Genomic DNA, 23,327 nt, shown 5'->3' on the forward strand with positions numbered 1-23,327 from the left:
TTTGTACTACAATGAAGGATAACCTAAGCTTTTCTTCAACATTGAAATATGGAATACAAGATGAACAGTTGCTTAGTCTTGGGGTAGATCCAACTCATAACCCACCTTACCCACTCTAATGGAGATTCTGTAAGGACCAATATATTGGGGACTAAGTTTCCCCTACTTACCAAACCTCATATGAAGCTTAACCAGTGAAACCTTAAGATACATCAAATCATCCACCTCAAACTCTAATGGGCTTCTCCTAACACTTGTGTACGATTTTTGGTGACTTTATGCCGTTTTAAATTTTTCCTGAATCACTTTAACGTTCTCCATATATTGGTGAACGGAATCTCTTCCTATCAACCCTAGCCAAATTTGGACAACCTAATAAGAGATCTGCACTTTCTCCCATAAAGATCTTCATATGGAGCCATTTGGATGCTCGAATGATAACTATTATTGTCAGCAAACTCAACGAGAGGTATATGATCATCCCAATTTCCTTTGAAGTCGATACACAAGCACTCAACATATCTTCTAAGGTATGGATACTACACTCTGCTTGTCCATCTGTCTGAAAGTCAAAAATAGTACTCAAATTTACCTCTGAACCCAAACCTTTCTGGAAAGATTTCCAGAATTGTACACTTCTATCTTAAATAATGGAGATAAAAACTCTATGAAGTCTCACAACTTCTTTAAGGTACAACTTCGCATAGTCCTCTACAAAATATGTAGTCTTTACCAGCAAGAATTTGGTTGACTTTGTCTTTCTATCAACAATCACACAAATAGAATCATGCTTTCGAGATGTTGGAAATCCTGTAATGAAGTCCATATTAATCATATCCAACTTCCATCCCGGAAGTTCTATAGTCAAAGCCAAACCTCCAGGCCTTTTGTGCTCTAGTTTTACTTAGTGACAATTTGAGCATTTGGCTACAAACTCTGCGATATCTTTCTTTATGTCTTCCCACCAATAAGCCTCTCTCAAGTTGCGTTAAATATTGGTGGCCTCTTCCAGGATCCTATCTTGGTGTCCATTCACCTTATTCACACATAATCTGCCTTGGTAGTTCAGCACACCATTTCTCCCTTGTTCAAAATCCAATACTTTTTGGTTATGGACACTTTCCTTAAAATTAAGCAAAATATGGTCTTGTTCTTGCTTCTCTTTCACCTTTTACACTAATGATGGTTCTAACCCATTAGTCACCACTATGCCTCCTTCTGTGGAATCCATAAGTCTGATTCCTAGACGTGCAAGTAGGTGCACATGTTTAGCTAACTCTCTATTTTCTTCTTGAACATGGGTGGTACTACCCATGGACAATCTTCTTAAGGCATCAACAATAAATTAGCCTTACCCGGGTGACAAAAAATACTCACGTCATAATTCTTGAGTAATTCCAACCACCTTCTGTATCTGAGCTTGAGCTCTTTTTGGGTGAACACATATTGGATGCTCTTGTGATCATTAAATATATCAACATGAACACCATAGAAGTAGTGGCGCTATATCTTCAAAGAAAACACTATTGAAGCCAATTCTAAGTCATGATTTGGATAATTCTTCTCATGAACTTGCCATTCTTCATCAATACGCAACCCAAGACAACTCTTGACGCATCACAATACACCACAAAGCCTTGATTATCCTTCGATAAGGTCAAAACCAAAGCGGTATTCAATCTCTTTTTCAACTGTTGAAAGCGTTTTTCACCAGCTTTAGACCATTGAAACTTGACTATCTTCTGAGTTAACTTAGTCAAAGGAGAAGAGATTGATGAGAATCTTTCAAAATTATCTTTTATAATAGTCAAGCAAGCCCAAGAAACTCCTTATATATATTGGAGATGCGGGTCTAGGAAAACTCTGAACTGCCTCAATCTTTTGATTGTCAACTCTATTCCCTTCACCAGAAATAATGTGGCCTAAGAAGGCCACAGACGTAAGTGAAAACTCACACTTGGAGAACTTGGCATATAACTCTTTGTCTCTCAAAGTCTGAGAAACAATCCTTAGGTGACTAGCATGATCTTCTTCATTCCATTAATAAATCAGTATGTCATCAATGAAAATGATGACAAATAGATCTAAATAAGGTTTGAAGACTCTGTTCGTAAGATCCATGAACGGTGGAGTTGCATTTGTCAAACCAAAGGACATAACAAGAAATTCATAATGCTACCTTGTTCTAAAAGCTTTCTTGGGAATATCAGATTCCCTTACTTTCAACTGATGATAGCCTAATATGAGGTCAATCTTGGAAAAGAAAGAAGCACCTTGAAGTTAATAATAAATATCATCTATTCTTGGAAGAGGATATTTATTCTTGATGATCACCTTATTCAATTGCGGTAGTCTATACATATCCTAAGGGACCAATCTTACTTCCTCACAATAAAGACCGGAGCGCCCTAATGTGAGACACTTGGTCTAATGAAGCCTTTATCTGACAAATCCTTCAATTGCTCTTTTATCTCTTTTAATTCTTCTAGTGCCATTCTGTATGGCGGAATAGAGGTAGGAGGAGTATCTGGAATGATGTCTATGTCGAGGTTTATTTTTATTTTGGAAGGGACTTCGGGTAGATCATCAGGAAAGACTTCTAAAAACTTAATGACTGGAAACTGATTGTAGGGAACTTACCTCAACGCTTAGGTCATTAACTCAGACTAAGTGATAGATACACCTCTCTGAAACCAACTTCCTTGCTTTTAGGTATGAAATGAAACGACCCTTAGGCACTGATGAACTGCTACTCCATGCTATGACGGAGTTATTAGGTATTTGAAACTTGACAACTCGAGCTCTGCAATCTATTGATGCATAACATGCATGGAGCCGGTCCATACCAACAATGACATCAAAGTCTACCATGTCTTACTCTATTAAATCAGCCATGGTACTCTTGTGACTGATGAAAACAAGACAATCATGATAGACTCTTTCTGCTAGAATGTGTTCACCAATAAGGGTGGAAACACTGAATGGTTTGCTAAGTTGCTCAGGAAATATTCTCAAAGTTTATTGCAACATAAGGAGTTATAAAAGATAAAATCGCCCCTGGGTCTAATAATGCATAAACAGTAAAGTCAAAGACTCGAATCATACCAGTGACACCATCTGGTGAATTCTCTTGCTCTTGGCGATTATTAGGAGCATACAAAGTTGTTTGTTTCTCGGCCAGTACAAGAAGTAGCTCCCTAGGTGCAACCTTGTCTGTTGGAGCTGCTGATAAAGATTGAGATCTATTGCCCCCATTCCCACTGCTTTGCTTAATATTTGGATATATTCTCATGGAATGCCCAATTTGACCACACTTGAAACAACCCGTGGAGCCTTCGCGACAGACGCCAAAGTGATTCCTACCACACATGGTGTAACACTTCGTAAATGCCATGACTTAGACTAGAGCTTAATATATTGAATAATCTTTAAAATGATGTTTTCAGACATATATTAATTTAATAAGTTCATTTAGAAAAGGTTAGAACCAAAATGATAAAGAAAGACCTTGACGTCCGGAAACTAGGTTATTTTTAACTAGTTGACGTCCCTATGTTTGGTGAAGGTTTTGAAGTGTCAAATGAAGTATAAAATTAGTAAAAAGTCTTTATATAGGTAGTATTAGTACAAAGGATCAAAACATACTGAAACGGCACCCCAAGGACCACCCTAACGGTCCTTGGAAAGGACCCAAACTTGGGCGAGCTAGCTACAAAAGACGCCTGCAAGCAGGCAGATTGGAGGGGCTCTACACGTCGCTGTATACTGCCTCAAGATTTGAGAAGCAGCATTGTGATTCAAGGCTGACACGAGGCTCACTTCCTCGACCCAAAAATTATGAAAAAGAATGGGAATTGGCCCCGCGACGCGCAATTACTTCCCAGATTCGTTCAAGTTGTATTTTTTGTAACTTAACTTCATAAAAAGCCCATTTAAGTGAAGGGTCTTGTGGGTATCTTATAATATGACTATATATTTATTCTAGTTCAGTTTTAGACAATTTTTACAAACTAAATCAATTTCAAACGAATTTCTTTCATCTCTCTCAAGAACGGTCTCTTTTCCAAATTCTATTGAAGAACAAGAAAAGCTTAAGGAAGATGACGAAGACTTCAATATTTTTATTCAATTATCATGGAATATTTGTCAATAAGTTATGGGTTTTCCATTCTTGGGATTCCTTTCCCTAAGAGGTCCTTTCAAAGATGGTTTTCAAGAATTCAAACTTCTAGGGTTTTTACTCTATAAAATAGGTTTTCTTCCTAACTATACATTTACGACTATCGATGAAAAATAATGGTTTTCTATGGTTGATTAAGTATATATTATTGAATTTTTGTCTTTCAAATGTTACATTCTCGTGTGAAACATGTCCTTGCCACATTGATGGTTTCAAATCAGTTATATCTACTACTTTATTCCATGTAAACGTTGGGATAGGAACTAAGACTTGAATGACCTATTTAATGATCCTTTCCTTTATCCTACGTTATGAAGTGATATTTTATATGACTTGAAGAGTTGGTATTGATTATTCTATTGAGTATTTCACTATGTTGTTCTTATAATTGTTGTAAGTTGAACGTAAGTTCTTGAATAAGGTACTTGGAAGCGGGAGGTAAGTCTTCTAAAGTCATGGTTAATCGATGATGTTTATGTTAACCTACAAATGATGTTACAATGATAATGAAGTATGTATGGTTATACTATGCATATGTGTGGGCTATGAATATATTAATTTGTGAGATTATGATAAGAAAATGATAATGCAAATTTATGATATTCTCTTGTATGCTTTACACAAGTTGATTATGATATGTTAATCTCACAAATGAAGGGTTACATAGAAAGGAAATTCTCATCTAATCCTAAAGAGTTTATGATCATGTTCATACAAGGAGTAAATGTCCTATGAATTATGACAAAATTTATGAATAAATGATGACCTAAAGGTTATTCACAAGGGGACTTAAGCTTAGTACCGATGGATTAGATATGAGAGGTGTCCATTCCCTAGTTCGAAGTAGGTCCACAATGAATATCATGAGATAGAGGTTGTCATGTAATGCAGAACTATGGGTCTCTAATACATCTCCTAGTTCTTAAACTATGTTTTAACCATAGGATACTAGCTAGTGGATCTTCCTAGAAAGATATGTCATGTTTGGTTCTACTTTGGTCGGTAGACCACCTTCTTTCTGTGTGAGGTTTCATGACATCGGATTCCATATTTATCTCACATGGTCTAATGTCGGTTAAGGTGAATGTTCCCTCTTGTAAAATGAAAGTCAAGTAAATGGACGTTGACTAGGGTGACTTGAATAGTCTACTTAGTATAGGTAGGGGTATGGGACTCTACCTAGACATTACACAAGTTGACTGTAAGAGAAGTCCAAGGAGATTGTTCTTATGTAATATCATAACATGAAAGGTATGATGCTTATAATACGTCGTGTTACTCTTATATGAAGTTGGTTACGTTAATGATCATGTTTTTTGTCTATATGACTTTATGAGGTGATGACTACTTATGTTACAAGTTATATGAAGCAAAGCTTTACTTATGGTCTCCTATCTTATCCAGTTAGTTGTCTGGGGTTATGAGGCTTCGCTTGACCATTGCACTTGTAGGTTGGGGATGGGATCATTTGTATGTGTTTTTTGTTTTATGTCTATATGGTGTATTGAATATGAAATGTTAACATAACTCTATGAAAGTATGTCTTTGATTATGATTATGCTTTATTTGATGGATCCTTAACTAGTATATGTTCTATGGTATGTGCATTGAAGATATTCAAATAATTTAGCACGCTTTCTATGATATGATACTTTCCATGCATGTCCCTAAATGTTATGTCCATATACCCATACTTAGTACGCGTGACATATTAATCCCATTACTTTATATTATACCAAATGTAGGGTCCGACCATTGAAAAAGCTTGGAAATCTTTCTCCAAGAGTTGGTAGTCCTCATGTTCGGGGATGCTATATTTTTGTACTCTACCTTATGAAGACTTTAGTAGTTATTAAGAATACTTTTGATTCCATTTATGTTCTTATGATTCTTTTGTATGAAGGCCTATATGGGTTATAGACTTTTTATTGTCTATGTCCTGATTAGTACTCTTTAGATGGTTTTTATATGAGACAACTTTTAGAATATGGCTATGTATGTTTTCATGATTGTTATATATGAAGTCTAAGTATACTTCACATAGTATTAAATTCTTTTAGCATTTCTGCAATTTTAAATGATGACATGTTATGACTAATTCCAAGGGCTTGTCTGAGTCCTCTGAGAGGACAACGATAGCGGTCGTATCTGGGGTAAACTCTCTGAATGTGACAAACATGGTATTAGAGCATCATGTTTAATATCTTTAGGTTCAATGTCCCACTAAACCACATTACCTAGTGTTAGTTCAGGATTGTGAAGCGCGCCACAATTGTATATGAGAGGCTATGTGATGATTAGGAAAATTGTCGTTTCTTGATAATCCTATGTCATGCCTCTAGAGTTTAGACACTATGTGTCTTTTAGAATCTAATCCCTTTCTTGTGGTTATAAGCGATGAACACAAGGAGGACAACTGCGAGGAAAGTAGGAGATGATATAACGAATGTGGGAGATACTCCCTAGGCAATCAAGTTCCTCCTCAAGTGCAAGCTACTATGAAAGATCAAGTTCAAATTGATCCTCCATCCATGACGGATGATAAGGTGAGAGCATCCCTATTCCAAATAGCCCAAGCCATCATCACTCAAGCTCAAGCTATTATGGCACAAGCTAACAGGGAGGTTGTTGCTCGAGAGAACCAACACGCTAGTACTATGGCTAGCTGTTTGAGAGATTTTACGAGGATGTTCCCCCCATGTGCTTTGGATCAAAAGTTGATGAAGACCCCCAAGACGTCCTTCATGAAGTCTATAAGATATTGTTTGCTATTGGTGTAAGTACTACTGAATAGGCTGAGCTTGCTGCCTATCAACTCAAGGACATGGTTGAGATATGACATAATTAGTGGAAGGATGGTAGGGCTGTAAGAGGTGGTCCCGTGACTTGGAAGATCTTCGAAAGGCCTTTAATGATAGATTCTTTCCAAGGGAGAAAAGATAATGTAATGTAGAGGAGTTGATCAAGCTTCGTCAATGAGGTATCAGTGTTACAGAATACTCCTTAAAGTTCATTAAGTTGTCCAAATATTTTTATTTGGTTTCTAATGCTAGGGATGAAATGAGCTATTATGTAATGGGTGTGTCCGAAGAGATTGAATAAGAATGTCCTCCAGGCATGCTTCATGACAATATGGATCTTTCCAGGTTGATGGTTCATGCACAACAAGTAGAGGAGAGTCGTCTAAGGAAGAGGAACAGAGTAGTTTTTATAAGTGTAGGCTTGACGTTCAAGACAAGCCTAAGTTCAAGAAGAGGTTTTCAAACCATGTCCCTTAAAATTTCTCAAATAATTGCAATGATAGAGGTTTTAATCCTAAACCTTAGAAGGGGAGAAATGTTAACCCACCATGATAAAGACCAACTTGTGGTAAGTCTGGCAGGAAACATGTGGGTGAATGCGTTGTTGGGACTAATAGTGTCTATGGTTGTGTCAAAAGTCCATATGGTAAAAGACTGTCGTAATGTGAGAAACCAAGGTAAGGGGAATGGACAAACTCAACCAAGCGTTCCTACCTCTTAAGATCCAAAAAGGAACCGTTTCTATGCACTCAAGGCTAGGGGTGAACAAGAGAACTCTCCTGATGTTGTGACAGGTATGTTATAAGCCTTTTTTGTTAATGTTTATGCTTTTCTCAATCCCACTGCTACCTTTTTTTTGTTAAAACTTTGGTAGCTAGGAATTTTAATGTACTTCTCCATGTTTTAATTGAACCTTTGTCAGTTTCTACCCCAATGAGTGACTCTGTTATTGCAAAAAGAGTCTATAGGAAATGTCCTATAATGCTGCCCAATAAAGTTACTCTTGTTGATTTGGTAGAACATGACATGTTTAACTTTGATATAATCTTGGGAATGGATTGGCTTCATGAATTTTTTGCTTTCGTAGATTGTAGAACAAGGGTAATGAAGTTTCAATTTCCAAATGAACCCATTCTTGGGTGGAAGGGGGGAAATTCTATGCGAAGGGGTGAAATCATTTCTTTCTTGAAGGCTTGTAAGATGATAGCCAAGTGTTGATTATACCATATGGTGAGGTTTAAGGACCTAGAAAGTGAAATTCATTCTATCGAGTCAGTCCCCTTTGTAAGGGAATATCTAGAGATTTTTGCTAATGACTTTCCAGGAATTCCTCCCGAATAGGAAATTGACTTTTTCATTGATTTATTACCGGATATGAATCCCATTTCACTTTCTATAAATAGGATGGCTCTGACTGAATTGAAAGAGTTGAAGCTTCAACTCAAGGATTTACTAAACAAGGGTTTTATTCAGCCTAGTATTTCTCCATGGGGTGATCTGGTCTTGTTTGATAAGAAGAAGGTCTCTTAGAATGTGCATTGATTATTTCCAACTCAATAAGGTCACCATAAAGAATAAGTATCCTCTCCCTCAGATTTATGATCTATTTGATAACCTCCAAGGTGCTTGTTATTTTTCTAAGATTGACTTAAGGTCGGGATACCACCAACATAGGGGGAGAGGTGAAGATGTTTCCAAAACCACTTTTCGAATTAGATATGGACACTATGAATTTCTTTTTATGTCTTTTGGGTTAACAGATGCCTCGACGACATTTATTGTGTTCATTGATGATATTTTGATATACTTCAAGAATAAAAATGAGCATGAGAGTCACTTGAGGTTTGTCTTGCAAGTGTATGCAAAATTTAGCAAGTCTGAATTTTTGTTGAGGTCGGTTGTTTTTCTTGGCCATGTTATATCTAGTGAGGGTGTAGATGTTGATCCAAAGAAGACGGATGATGTAACAAATTGGGATAGACCTTTGATTCCCGCAAACATAAGAAGTTTCTTGGGTCTAGCCGATATTATAGAAGGTTTGTTGATGGATTTTTTTCTATTGCTTCTCCTTTGACACCTTTGACCCAAAATAAGGTGAAGTTTGAGTGTTTAGAAGCTTGTGAGAAAGTTTTTCATGAGTTGAAATCTAAGCTTATCTCTGCTTCTGAGTTGACCTTACCGGAGGGTAATGAAGGATTTGTAGTGTATTGTGACGCTTATTGGGTGGGATTGGGATGTGTCCTCATGCAATATGGCAAGCTCATAGCTTATACTTCTGGGAAACTCAATTTCATGAGAAGAACTATCCGAATTATGACATTGAGTTAATAGTTATTGTTTTTTGCCTTAATAATATGGATACATTACTTGTATGGTGTGTATGTTGATGTGTTTAGTGACCATAAAAGTCTTCTATATGCGTTTACACAAAAGGAGTTGAATCTCCAACAGAGAAGATGGTTAGAACTTTTGAAGGATTACGACATGAGTGTCCTTTACCACACTGGCAAGGTCAATATGGTTACGGATGCTTTGAGTCGTATGACTATAGGTAGTGTATCTCATATGAAAAAAGAGAAGAAAGAACTTGTGAAATATGTTCATAGGTTGGGTCGATTTGGTTTGCAGTTAGAAGATTCTCCAAATGGTAGTTTCATGGTCCATCATAACTCCAACTCATCATTAGTGGTGAAGGTGAAATCTAAGAAGCATCTTGATCCACTATTGATGGAGTTGAAGAAATTGGTACTTGGTAAGATCAATGAGTCATTCTCCCAGGGAGGGGGGATGGTATTTTGTAGGTATCAAGGGAGATTATATGTACCAGATGTTTAGAATTTGAGAAATCGAATTCTAGAGGAAGCCCACGGTTCTCGTTATTCTATACATCCGGGTGCGACCAAAAGGTATCATGACCTTAGAGAGCTCGATTGGTGGGATTGTTTAAAAAGGGACATAGTAGAGTATGTTGTTAAGCTGCCAAACTTCCAACAGGTTAAAGCCGAGCATCTAAAATTGGGAGATTTAACCCAAATCATGGATGTTCCTACTTGGAAGTGGGAGTCCATCAATATGGACTTTGTTGTTGGGTTTCCTTGAACCCAGAGGCAAAATGATTCCATATGGGTTACTATGGATAGGATGACCAAATCTGCCCACTTTATTCCTATAAAGTCTACTTATACTGCCAAATATTATGCAAGAATCTACATTAATGACATCTTGAGTCTTCATGGGATTCTTTTGTCTATCATTTCGGATAAAGGAGCCCAATTCAGTTCTTGTTTTTGAAAAGATTTTCAAGAAGGTTTAGGTACTAAAGTTAAACTTAGCACCGCTTTTCATCCTCAGACGGATGGCGAAGCGGAACGTACCATTCAGACCCTAACCATCGCAGTGCACAACATGTCCCTCAAAAAATAGTATCCATTGTGGCACACGATACGTCCTTCAAAATGGTACATCCTTTTTAATTTCTTATTCTTTCACAATTAACATAACATATGTCATCACCATGCCTAAAAAAATACAAATGATATGTTCACACAAATTATAACTTAACTCTAGACTTGAAATTTAGGATATATATATGTATATATATATATATAGATATAAAGCTTGTAAATTAGTGTAAACAACTTAGTTCATTAATGAATGAAGTAACAAACTCAACTTTACTTATAAAATGAAGTAATATAGTTTCTTTGGGAGATTCTCTAACAAATAACCATCACTATGAGCCTAAGTGATGGTCCAATGTTTGACCTCAAGTTGTAAGAGGACCATTCTATACCTTTGCCATCAGTATAAAACCTGAACTACAAAGTGGACCACCAGTTATGCTAAAAGAACTAAAGGAATCATTTATAAAGTATGACCTTTTTCTGTCCATGATGGCTACATGGTTTATGGGAGATTGAATTATTATGAACTCGCATTCCCATATCGATTCTCAATTCTACTCCAAAAAGTACAATGATTATATCATGTCGACCTTTAAAGTGTATTGTCCCTCAATTGCAAAAGATCACCAACAATAGCACGTAAATTTCAAATTTCTAACTTTTAACTTTATTATTCTCTCTTCTTATCATCTTTTTCTCTCAACTCCAACAATAATATATTATAATAACATGTTATACCCCTATACATAAACATGGGAACTAAGACTTAGATTATACCTTCGATAATACCCTTAGAATTCCCCTTTCTCTTCAACAAACCTAAATAATAATAATAATAATTAAAATATGACATTATCTGAAGAATTCAGTCCTCGTTTGAGCCTGCCCATGTGAGCTTCTCTTCTCCCTTTCTCTCTTATCTTTTCTAAATAATTATGTATTAAAAGTGACAAACCTAGTAACTAATTTTAATACATGGGCAAAAATAAATTATATGCTAGACTTATTAACCACTAATTATTTTAAAAGAAACTATTTAATAAATGCTTGCCAATTATGTAACTATAGTTATCGAATAGTTCAAAACTCTCAAACCAGCTTCGGCAACTAATCATAAATGATTAAGGGAAACGAGAGAGGTAAGCTAATATATTTTTTGGCATGAGATATTCCTAAAATGAACTTCCAGGCAATTACAATATATAATGCATCTTGCAAGGTGATAGTGCATATGCTTAACATATTACAATAGAAAAAAATCAATTGTTAAAATTTTATGAAAATATACTAGTAAATTCCAAAATTTATGGCAATATGTCCTACAACTTCTCAAGTAAATGTTTCATTGACCAATTCTTATCTAATTAAATTGTTGAATGTATCTGTAATGTATAAACATGATATAAATAGTCTAAGATTGAATATATGTATGATGCATAGCTATACAGTAGACATGTATAAAGAATCACAAACACAGTCACATAATGTTATACCTTATAACGCACCTTCCTCACGAGTTGAATTTTTCTCAATATTGAATAGCTTAAATATCCTCAAAATAGCCCTAAATTATAAATATGAACAAATCTCAACGTTTCGATATATTTAGAATATTATATTTTCACTAGAAATGATCAATAAAAAATTGCGGTAGATCAAATTTTAAATTTTGAAATTCAAAAGCTTTTACTGAAGGATTTCAATGGACATCGGATTGAAGTCTCAACTAAACAATCCACAATTTAGATACTTTTATCTACTCTCAGTATTTCTATTCTCAAGATATATTATTCACTTAAAATAATGTATAGTTGCGACAATGTCAAATTTTATTTATTTATTCTTACCCAATTACCCAAAGAAGATCCGAATAGAGATAGACATAATCAGTAAATGATCAAATGGTCATTCTATTGTTTTAAATTCTCGATTACTCTTTTCGAAAATATTGTCAAACAAAGCTATTTTACTAATTATAAAAAATGACTCCTCTTCTGGTAGATGATTAAAGAAACAATGTGTTTAGAACTTTCCTTGTCACTTTAAATTATATCATTATCATAATAATTTATGACATAATCGGTAGATTTTATGAAGAAAATTTATTAAACTTTAAAAAAGGAAAAATAATAAATTTTGTTCCATGTAATATTTAGCTTTCCGTATTCCTACCACAACTTTGAAAAGTAAATAAACCTAATACACTATAAAAGACAAATCTAGTATTATGTATTGAAATCATTCATTCATAACTCTTTTTATTTTTTTGTCATGTCTTCAGATTAACTCATTGCTTTTAAGACTAGTGATTGTGAGAAATTCAAACTAAGGTTGTAGCTGTGAGGTTAGAAGTCATCAAAAACATGGTACAAAACCTGGATTGTACTTCAAATGTCATCCCCTTGTCTAATTTTGATGGAAAAACATTGAACAAAGTGGTTTAATATTGAAAGAAATATTCGGAAAAAAGGTGTTATGGAAGATGAGTTAAAGAGTCTTGATCACGATTTCTTTAAGATGAATCAATCAGAATTAGTTGGTGTTCTCTTGGCTGCTAATTTTTTTATGATATGATGTTGAAAGAGTTAATAATCAAAGAATTTGCTGATAGGAACAAAGGAAAATAAATAGAGGAGATACGTGATGTATTTGGTATCGTGAATGATTATACTCCAGAGGAAAATGAGGAGATTCGTAGTGACAATGCTTGGGTTTTAAATGATTTTACAATATTTATGTTATTTCTTTAGCTATACCTTATATTTATTGTAATTTTATTTTGCTTAGTTGTATCTTCTGTTGTTCCTTTTTGAAAAAATATTGCTCAGTTTTGAAGGATTTGTAAATTATGTTGGAAAGAAAATAAAGCTTGTTATGTTATTTGAGAAAAAATATATTATCCCTTTAAAAACAATATTTACTAAAATATCCTCTAAATAGTCCTAGATTTTATATATATATATATATATATATATATATATATATATATATATATATATGCATTCAATGTTATTTTACTAGAATTTCCATTTCACATGTTTTTCAATATGCCATAGTACATTATATTTACTAACCACATACTTTTCTATACTCTATAAATATAGATTGAAGACTTCTTTTTGAAGATTCGAAGGCGAAGCTTGATAAATTCACTCTCTCAAGAATTTGTATGTCCTCATATATTCAAGGATATAGTCTTTTGTTTCCTAGTTTTATCATTAAGACTTATAATGTAATTCTTTCAATGTAAAGGGGCCGTGTGCCTAAGTTAATTATGTCGTGTCTTTAAGTTTTACTTGTGACGATGAGATTGTTTTAGTATTTATAAAAGATTTCTTTTTATATCCAATGCCTTGAAAAGTTTTAATTCCACACAACTTTTCATGTCTTATGTAATGAACTATAGTTAAAGGTCTTGTACAAGACCCCAAAGGGTCAAGTACGCCTTGCCACGATTCGAGGGTTCTCCCTAACTTCTAGGAGAAGATGCCTTCGGGTCGTGACGGACTAGGTATATATATATATATATATATATATGTACATATATATATATATATATATATGTATATATATATATACATATATATATATATATATCCGTGACAAATTAAATTATAAATTTTAGGTTCAAAACATTTTAATGTCGGATTCTAATACATACCTGAGTTCAAATAATTTAGATTACATTACCTCCTCTATTACCCCATAAAACTATGATTGGGTGATAGAATAATTAGATGGTTGACATGGAGTTATAGTAGTGAAGTCAGCGGCGGCGAAGAGGAGGAAAAAGGATGGACTTAGAATAGTTCTGTCACACCTCGAGTTTACACCCCAGATGTGGCCGAAACTTGTGAACCATTGCTGGCTTCAAGGGAAACCTTGGCCTGGCTTACTTACTCAGCCGAAGAATTACTCAATAAAACAAGATCATGAATAACTTAAGAATAATATTGTAGCCAAATTGGCAACATAAATCTCATAACAAAATATGTACAAATATAAAGATGAGAGACTCATAACAAATTGTATGACTGTCCATCAAAACTCTAAAATACCGAGGTGGATTTTGGGACAGATTCCACAACACCCTAATGAACTAAACTTTAAAGCAAATAAGTGTAAGAAAGAACACTTACCTTGACTCTGCTCAACCAAGAATCACTTAACTCAATTTAAAAAAAATAAGAAACATGCAATACACACACACACACACACACATATATATATACATACATACATATATATATATATATATACATATATATACATACATACATATATATATATATATGTATATATATATATATATACATATATATACATACATATATATATGTATGTATGTATATACATATATATATATATATATATATATATACATATATATATATATATATACATACATACATACATACATACATATATATATATATATATATATATATATATATATATATATAGTGTAAACAACTTAGTTCATTAAAGAATGAAGTAACAAACTCAACTTTACTTATAAAATGAAGTAATATAGTTTCTGTGGTAGATTCTATAACAAATAACCATCACTATGAGCCTAAGTGATGGTTCTATGTTTTACCTCACGTTGTAAGAGGACCAATCTATACCTTGCCATCAGCATAAAACCTGAACTACAAAGTGGACCACTAGTTTATGTTAAAAAGCACTAAAGGAATCATCTAAAAAGAATGACCTTTTCTGTCCATGATGGCTACATGGTTTATGGGAGATTGAGTTATTATGAACTCTCGTCCCCATATCGGTGCTCAATACTACTCCAAAAAATATACTTAGCTCATATGTTTTTAAAATAACTTCTTATCTAGTTTGAGATAATTGCTCAAAAGTTTTCTTGGAAATCATAGTTTTCTCTTTACCAAAAACTAGTCCAAAGGCTCTTTTGGAAATATGTGTTTCCTTTCTTGCTCATAATGTGAAGATATTCGTAACTCTTACAGAATACTAAGTTCCCTTATAACTTTTATGAAATGAACTCAAGTCTTTACTCTTTTATTAACTTAAAAATTGAGCCTTAAAACAAAGTTAAAGTTTTTGTTAAAGACTCTTGAAACTTAAAAGAACTTTCTTTGCCTTTTTTCTTAAATTTATGCTTGACTCCTAACATCCCTTGAATTCGAAGTTTTGGATTCAAGGTTGAAACACATGTTCTTAGATTACTTCAATATATGTAGAAGCTATTTAGAGTAATTATAATCCATAGGAAGTGTTAAATCACTTTAGAAGGACTAACTTGGACTAAACGACGCAAGTTGGGCAAAAATGCCAATTTAGGCGCATACAAAGCACGTGTGCCAGCCCGAAATGTATGGGGCTTGATCTTGGCGCACTGGTGGTGAGCCGCCAGGCCTCAGGTCTAGAGTCCACTTTTGGGCGCACTGCAGGCACGCCGCGTCAGCCTTCCTAGCGCTATTGGTGCGCTTTGCGCTACCTGTTCTTTCAGGTAAAATATGACAAATTTTTCCTCTTGTTTTCTGATCTTAAATCGTTTTAAATCGATTCTTTTTCTCAAATTCTCAATAGATTAATATATACTACAATCATACACACAAGGATCTAAATAAAAGATTTCAAGAAACACCACTTTAATCCTCAAGGACTCCTATATCTCAACCCATGTTCAAGAACGGATGCAATTCAAGAACAACATTCAACAACATTCAAAACCCAATCTTTTTAGCTTAATTGTAGGACCCCAAAATGAGTTAGGGTATCTATAAACTAAAATGTTTATCTTAAGGTCCTAATGTTCTAAAATAACTTATAATATGGTTTAGAGGCAGTCTGTAAATTTTTTGGTGATTTGGAATTCGAACATCAAGGGACGACCAAAACGTCCGATGACTAATCACCAATGTGTCTCATTTGTCTATACGTGTTTATATATTGTATATAATGATATGATGACGTCTTAAAATAAGTTATAATGATGTTTAAATATGGTATATGGAGTTTAGAGAAGTTTGGAGGTCAAACAACCAAGAACGTCCAAGACGTTCAAAAGATAGCCCTTAAGACGCTCAATGTGTGTCTTGATGGGGCCTAGCCTCTTTGGACGAGTTACGTGTATTTGTTTTTATTGAAACTGATATGAAATTTCTAAAACTATTTAAGGGTTGTATTTATGTTGGAAACGTCCCGTTACGACTTCTAAAGGGCCTTGCAAAAGGACCCACAAGAAGGACCCCAGGCTTGTTGAGACATGTCTTGGCAGTGTCAATCTATGGTCCAAACGACGGCTAGTTGGTTGACCAATGGCCCATAGGTGAGGTATCATCAATTGACACATATATTGGAAGGTATAAACCCAAAAATTTACCAAGGACCAATCTATGGAAGCCAAAGAATGGCTAGTCGATTGACCAACGACCAGTCGATTGGGTCCGTCGATGGTAGACTGTAACTACTGCATTGCGTCTGTTTTATTTAAGGGGTGAATGGGAAATTCACCTAACGTCCTAAAATTACTCTAATAGGTTTATTTAGATACTTTTGGGTGTATACAAGTGATCAAACACGTGAACATCCCATTCCCAATCCCCTCTACACGAATTAATCCTTTTCCTCCAAAATATTCTTCCTAGAAACCACCATTGTTGATGAAGCTTAAAAACAGATTGGAGCTTGGATTTACATGGATGAATCATCAAGTTTTCGAGGTTTTAAACTAGACAAAGATATGGTGATCCTTCATATCTAAGTAACCTTTCACTTGGAGTGTTAATCTCTATGTTTTCAAAGAAAGTTTCATGATCAAACCTCTTCTTCTTCCCTCTATACATGGGTTCTTTATCAAAACCTTTTTAATGGATAAATCATGATGAATTTATGTTAAGGTATTGGTTTGAACATGATTTTAATCCAATTGCAATATGAACCCATGTTCCTTCCTTAAATCGATTTAGTCGTTGCATGGGCTTTGTGATCTTGACTTGTTATCGATTGAATTATGATTCTACTACGTTATATTTCTTATACCTACATTTATTTACCTGAATTAATGTTGAATTGCATGTAATGGATCCATATGGATCAATGTATGAAGATTTGAACACGTTTAGTCTAGTTTTCTATGATTCACTGCAATGTTGGTCTTTTTATGATTTAATGTTGAACTTGAATGGGTGTCGGTCATTGTAGATACTGGATTAAGTTGATATTATGGATGAATTGTGTTTATTAATCGTTTATGATAAAATTAAATAAAGACTTACATGAATTGATCTAGGTTCTTGTAATATGTGGATTTACAATGTTATGTACATGATGAAATCTAAGATCTAGGTATGATGATGCATGACATAGACGTGATTTATATGACTTTAAACTACTGCTCTATATTTCTATTATTTGTATATTATGGATATTAGCTATGGTAATGAGAGTAAATCATGTTACTGAGTGATGTAAGACTCTCTACTTTCTAGTACATATGAGATGCCTTGCATTATGTTATAGTATGATCTTGTATCGATTTGTACATGGCTTCTTCTATTATTAAAGTACATTTATCTACTTCCATATATATGAATTGTTGATAAACAAGGTGTATTGATCAATGATGATCAAAGGTTGATAAGTTGGTAAGAATGCTTATCTCCTCTACTTTTCTATAGTAATGTAGTTGATAAAGCCTTGTATGGCATTGTGTGGTATGATTCACTTATGGTGGAGGTGTTTACTTTATTGTCGTTACATATGCTTTTACCATGGCCTTGAATACAAATTGATGAATATATGAACATGTGATTACGATGATACTATGAGAGGTTTACGCCTACTTTTCTATTCTAGTTGTGTCTTGGTTGTATGACTATTGTATAAGCATGTGTATATCCATGTTAGGGTAAAGTATAGGTTCTTCCATTGATGAGTAAAAAGGGTTAATAATCCCTTACCAATGTACCCCTATGTGAATGCATGAATAGTACAAGTTAGGAGTCTTAAGTGTAATATGAAGTTGGCTTGTCTCCTATGCTATCATGTGTTGTGTGGTCCATGCTTGGAAAGAGTATTATGGTCTAAGAGGGTGGATTCCTCAATGATTTTTTGATAGACATTCTATGATCATGTTGACCAATGTACACACACTCACTTTACATGCATGTTACAAGTAATATAGGTCATGCTGTCTAAATAAAAAGTAGTTCTCATTTTCACTAGTGTCTATTATTATGCATGTTAAGATGATGTTTATGAAAGAATGATATATGTTTCCTTATCTAGGATGACGTGATAGGTGTACTAGTTTAGGCAAGGGTATGAGACTTTGCCTATGCATTGCACATGTGTACCTTGATAGACTAGTGCTAGTTTTGGTTTCTATATGTATGAATATGAATGTATGAACATGTGTGACTTAAGGTGTATGTGAAAGGGTTGCTCACAAATATGTATACACACACATATTAATGATGATCTACTAAATAGAGGAGCCTTGAAATGTCTGCTCAAGTGTATCCTAAACTAGATAGTGCTAATACATATGCTATGTCCATGTGAAAGGATTTTCTCACATGATTTAGGTTGACGTGTTTTCATCTATGACCTATGATCTAAGCATATGAGGCAATGAATTTCCTAAGCCTATATTTTATAAAGTTATGTTAATGAAATCTTTTCAATTAAGGGAACTTAGGTTAGCCCCGAGTGAACTTGAATATGAGTGTGTGTCCCTTCCCAATGTGGAAAGGTAGTTCACCATAAATTTCATGAGGTGGATAATCACAATAACTCAATAGGCATAAATAGGGTTTCCATAAGTGAATAACCATAATGCCCCATCTTGTCATGAAGAGGGTTTTCACATGTACCTCCAAGATCCATAACTATGCTTGCCAGATAGGATCTAGAAATGAGAATTTACTTAGTATGTTATCATGTGTTAATTTTATACCTTGTCTAGGTAAGAACACATTCCATTGGTGTAAGGTTCTACAACAACAAATTCCATGTTTAGCACCCATGGTCTTAATGTCGGTTAAGGCTATAGTTTCCCTAAAGTAAAATGGACAATGGAAGTAAATGAATAGGATCCTAACTAGGAGGGTTTAAGGTGAGTTACTTAGGATAGGTGGAAGTAATGTACCCATCTAGAAATTGCACAAATAGCTCCTTAGGAAGTCATAGGAAGGTGACCTAATGTGTATGTTTATGTTTATGTCCATATGCATGACATTGTAGGATCGATATACTTGTTATGAAGATGTGTATGGTATGAATCTATATGATTTAGTCCTATACTTGTATACTCTATGTTGGACTAAATGACTATATGATGAAGGTGTTGTATTAACATGAATGAAGTTGCCTTGACTTACTTGTTGATGTATGAATTGAATGTTAACTAAGAATGTATGGGGTTATGGGTCTCTATATGTTCACTGCACTAGGAGACTAAGATTGGGGTCATGAACAAGTTCTAATAATGATGAATATGCAAAGAAGTAAATATATGTATGACTTGATGTAGCTTACTATAATATTCCTAAGGCCTTGACTTAAACGTGTATTTGATACATTATAATTATATGATGATATATGTTGTCTTATTTAGGTTATATGTATTTTTCCTTGTGGCCTTAAGGTTATGCATTGCACCAAGTATCACTAAAAGGGTTACTTGGGAAGTTATGAACAAAAGAGAAGATGGTTCAGTGTTAAGGGAAGAAGAGCTTACTGTAATGTGCCTTAGAAATGCAATAAATTCTATGTGTGATCTTATGTGTGTTTGGCCTTTGAATATATTAATATGAAGTATGGAAATGATATAAATGCTATTCTATAAAGGTTTTATGAAGATTTACTCAAAAAGGCGTGTAGTATGATTTCAAGAAAATGTCCCTTTTAAGTGCATGTTTTTGCATGGTTGCCATACCTAGTGCATTCTTGTACTAACTCCATTCTTCTCTACTTTTTAAACAAAGTTTAGGTTATGGATGCTTAAAGGATTTCTATTATTGAGGATCTTGAAATGTTATTCCCAAGCTCAAGAAAAAGGGGTCCTTAAGTTCCAAGGATTCCCTACTCATGTCTTAATGTAAAGTTTATTAAAAGTTGTATAGTTATGTCTTATGTTTTACGGGTTGTGTCCCTCATGTGTTCTAAGGTTGTTGAGTCTAAAATGGCAAAGAGACTTAGAGTCTATATATGTATTATGACTTATATTTTATATATCTATGAAGTTAAGTTTCTAGCATATGATGTGCTACGAAAAATTTTAAATTCTCCGCTAAGTTTACTATGTCAATAAGATGAATGATAACTATGGACTTTTATAAGAGCTCCGAGAGGTCAAGTACGCCATGTTACTTCTAGGGGGATACTCCCCTGATGTGACAAAAATCATGTTGAATCAACAATGCTTGGCACGTGGGTGAAAGAACCAAATGTTAAGATATACTCACATACCTGATCAAAGAAATCCCCGACGAATTCAACTCGCAAAAGCTTGATGTTCTTGTCGTTCTCTAGGTTTCTCTCCTCTGTTCGTTTCTTATCTCTCTTCTCCAAGCCCTAGCGTAAATTTTAATCTTTCCAAACTTAGTAAAAAAAATTTATCACCCCAATAAATCCCTAAAATGAATTAGACAATTTAATTAGAGAAAAGACCATTTTGCCCATCCATAATCCGGATTTGGACTTTTCTCACTCCAACAACCCAACATCCGAAAGGCATAACTAACTCACACAATATCGAAATTGCATAAACTCGGAGGAGTTAGAAAGATATTTGAATGATATTTCAACTCGTACTTAGAAGTGGCTCTAACTTATTGTGAGCTAGAACTTAGTGCCATTTTAAAATGAACCATAACTCACTTTCTTAACTTAGACATTTTTGAAGAATTTTTTGTTCTTTCCAAAAATGCCTATTTTTAGTTCTTAGCTTTATTCTAAGCTATTTCAAGCTTCAAGATGTTACAAGTACAATATACATTATCAATTGAAGTAGTAAGGATAATTTTTTACTTAAACAATAAAATGAGAAATAAATAAAAATATAATTATTAAATAATTGGCACGTGGTAAGTAATAGTTGATTTGTATATACACTTTCTTTCTTATATATGAGATTGAACGACATGTGAGATATTATTGCCACGTTTAAATTATTTAAGGGGGTGCTAGGACCTTTCCAAAGTTTCAATGTCTTTCTAAAAATGTGTTATTACTGAATGGGGTAATGATGCATTTTCTCACTAAATCATAAGACCTAAAATAGTCCCTCCACTATATCATTCATGCTGGGAGGAATATTAGCATACAAACAAAATAGTATGATGGACGTTACTTTCTCCCTCTCATATTAAAAATTATACTTTTTGTTTTATATGTCTTGAAAAAAGGCATAATGGTTTGATGGACCCTTGTACTTGTATGAGTTTGTATTTTAGACCCTTTTACTTGATCCATTATCATCTGAACCCTTAAACACAATTAAAATAAGACTTTTAAGCTCCTCCAACCATGTGCGCAACTCATTCTTACTTACATAAATGACATATCATATCCACATCATTTATATTAATGTCATGTCATAATTATTTCATATATATTATTAAATAAAAATGAGAGGTTTTCAATTGAAAAAATAAAATAAAATAACATTATCTTTATCTATTCCTCTACCTCCGCCTTCCTCAACTCACAACAACCATATGCGCCATCTCCATTGACATGATTCCTTTCTTCTTGGAAATATGATAATGAAGTTCAGAAAGCCACAAATTAATGGGTTTGTGGATACGTAGCATTTGACTCTAACATGAATAGACACCGTTTTCTTAATGTTGGATTGCGGCAGATTATTGTGTCTCAAAGAATAAGTCCACACACAGTAAAAAATCAAACCCTAAATTCAAAACTGAAAAAAAATCTATTCGTTCTTTTCTCAATATTTCTTCATCGTCCATCACTAAAAGCACCAAATAATCATCATGGAAGATTCATAACTACCGGAGAAACATCGCTCAGTTTTTTTTCATCGTCAACACTCAAATCACAAAATAACCTCTATGAAAGATCCATAGGTACCGTAGGAAAAGAACCTTTGATTGATTCAAATGATTAGACATCGCTAAAACTCCCCAAAACATATAATTGAGATTCAAACCTTCGAGTTCTACCTTCTATGCACTAAGTTCTAGTTATGTGTGCATGAGTAAGATTTATGATATTGTTGATATCTTCGATGAAATGTTCAAAGCAATTGTAAAAGAAAATAAGGTTATTTATTATCCTTTAATTGCTGGATTTGTTGAAATTTGTAAATTTGATGGTGTCTAGGGTTATTGGAATGACAATAGAAGGAGGGGCTTGGAAATTTATTTTTATTAATTATTTAATATTTTCTATAGTGAATTCAGTGTTCTCACTTGCCTTCTGAAATATGATAGCATGCGCTGTAGTGAGTAAGAAAAAAATGCCACATAAGCTCGGCCAACGGTAATAAGTGTTTAATAATGTCTTGCCCATAGCCTACACCCTAGGGATGACTGGCATTCGTAGACCATTGTTGGTCCCAAGCTAACCATTGGCATGGCTTACTTACTCAAGGGAATACTATATTCATATTAATAATTATCAATAAAACTATATTCACTTGAATGATAAATTATTGAGAATGGTTAAAAGTCAAACATTCAACTTGGCCATACTGGCAACTCAAGTCTTAGCATAGAAAATGACAATGAAAAGACTAAAGAACTAACATCTGACTGTCTATCTATGAAACCTCTAAGTTACTGAGAGTGATGTCGGGCAGGACCAACGATCATCCTAACAAATGAAATAATTAAATGAACTATAACTAATAAAAGGGATCATCCGGAATGCAAGGAGGCTCACCAACAACCTATGAATTTCATAATGGATTAACGATGTGTTGAATGCTGATCCTAG

General features: G+C 34.1%; 1 protein-coding gene across 1 annotated transcript; it reads right to left on the reverse strand.

Moving 5' to 3' along the window:
- Window positions 1–2,998: 2,998 nt before the first annotated feature.
- LOC112941653 (uncharacterized) lies at window positions 2,999–3,394 on the reverse strand. Its single transcript, XM_026031370.1, has one exon. The coding sequence runs from the start codon at window positions 3,392–3,394 to the stop codon at window positions 2,999–3,001; it is 396 nt and encodes a 131-aa protein (XP_025887155.1).
- Between the last annotated feature and the right edge of the window lie 19,933 nt (window positions 3,395–23,327).

This window comes from Solanum lycopersicum, chromosome 6 (assembly GCF_036512215.1).
Source record: "Solanum lycopersicum chromosome 6, SLM_r2.1".
Classification (NCBI taxonomy): Eukaryota; Viridiplantae; Streptophyta; class Magnoliopsida; order Solanales; family Solanaceae; genus Solanum; species Solanum lycopersicum.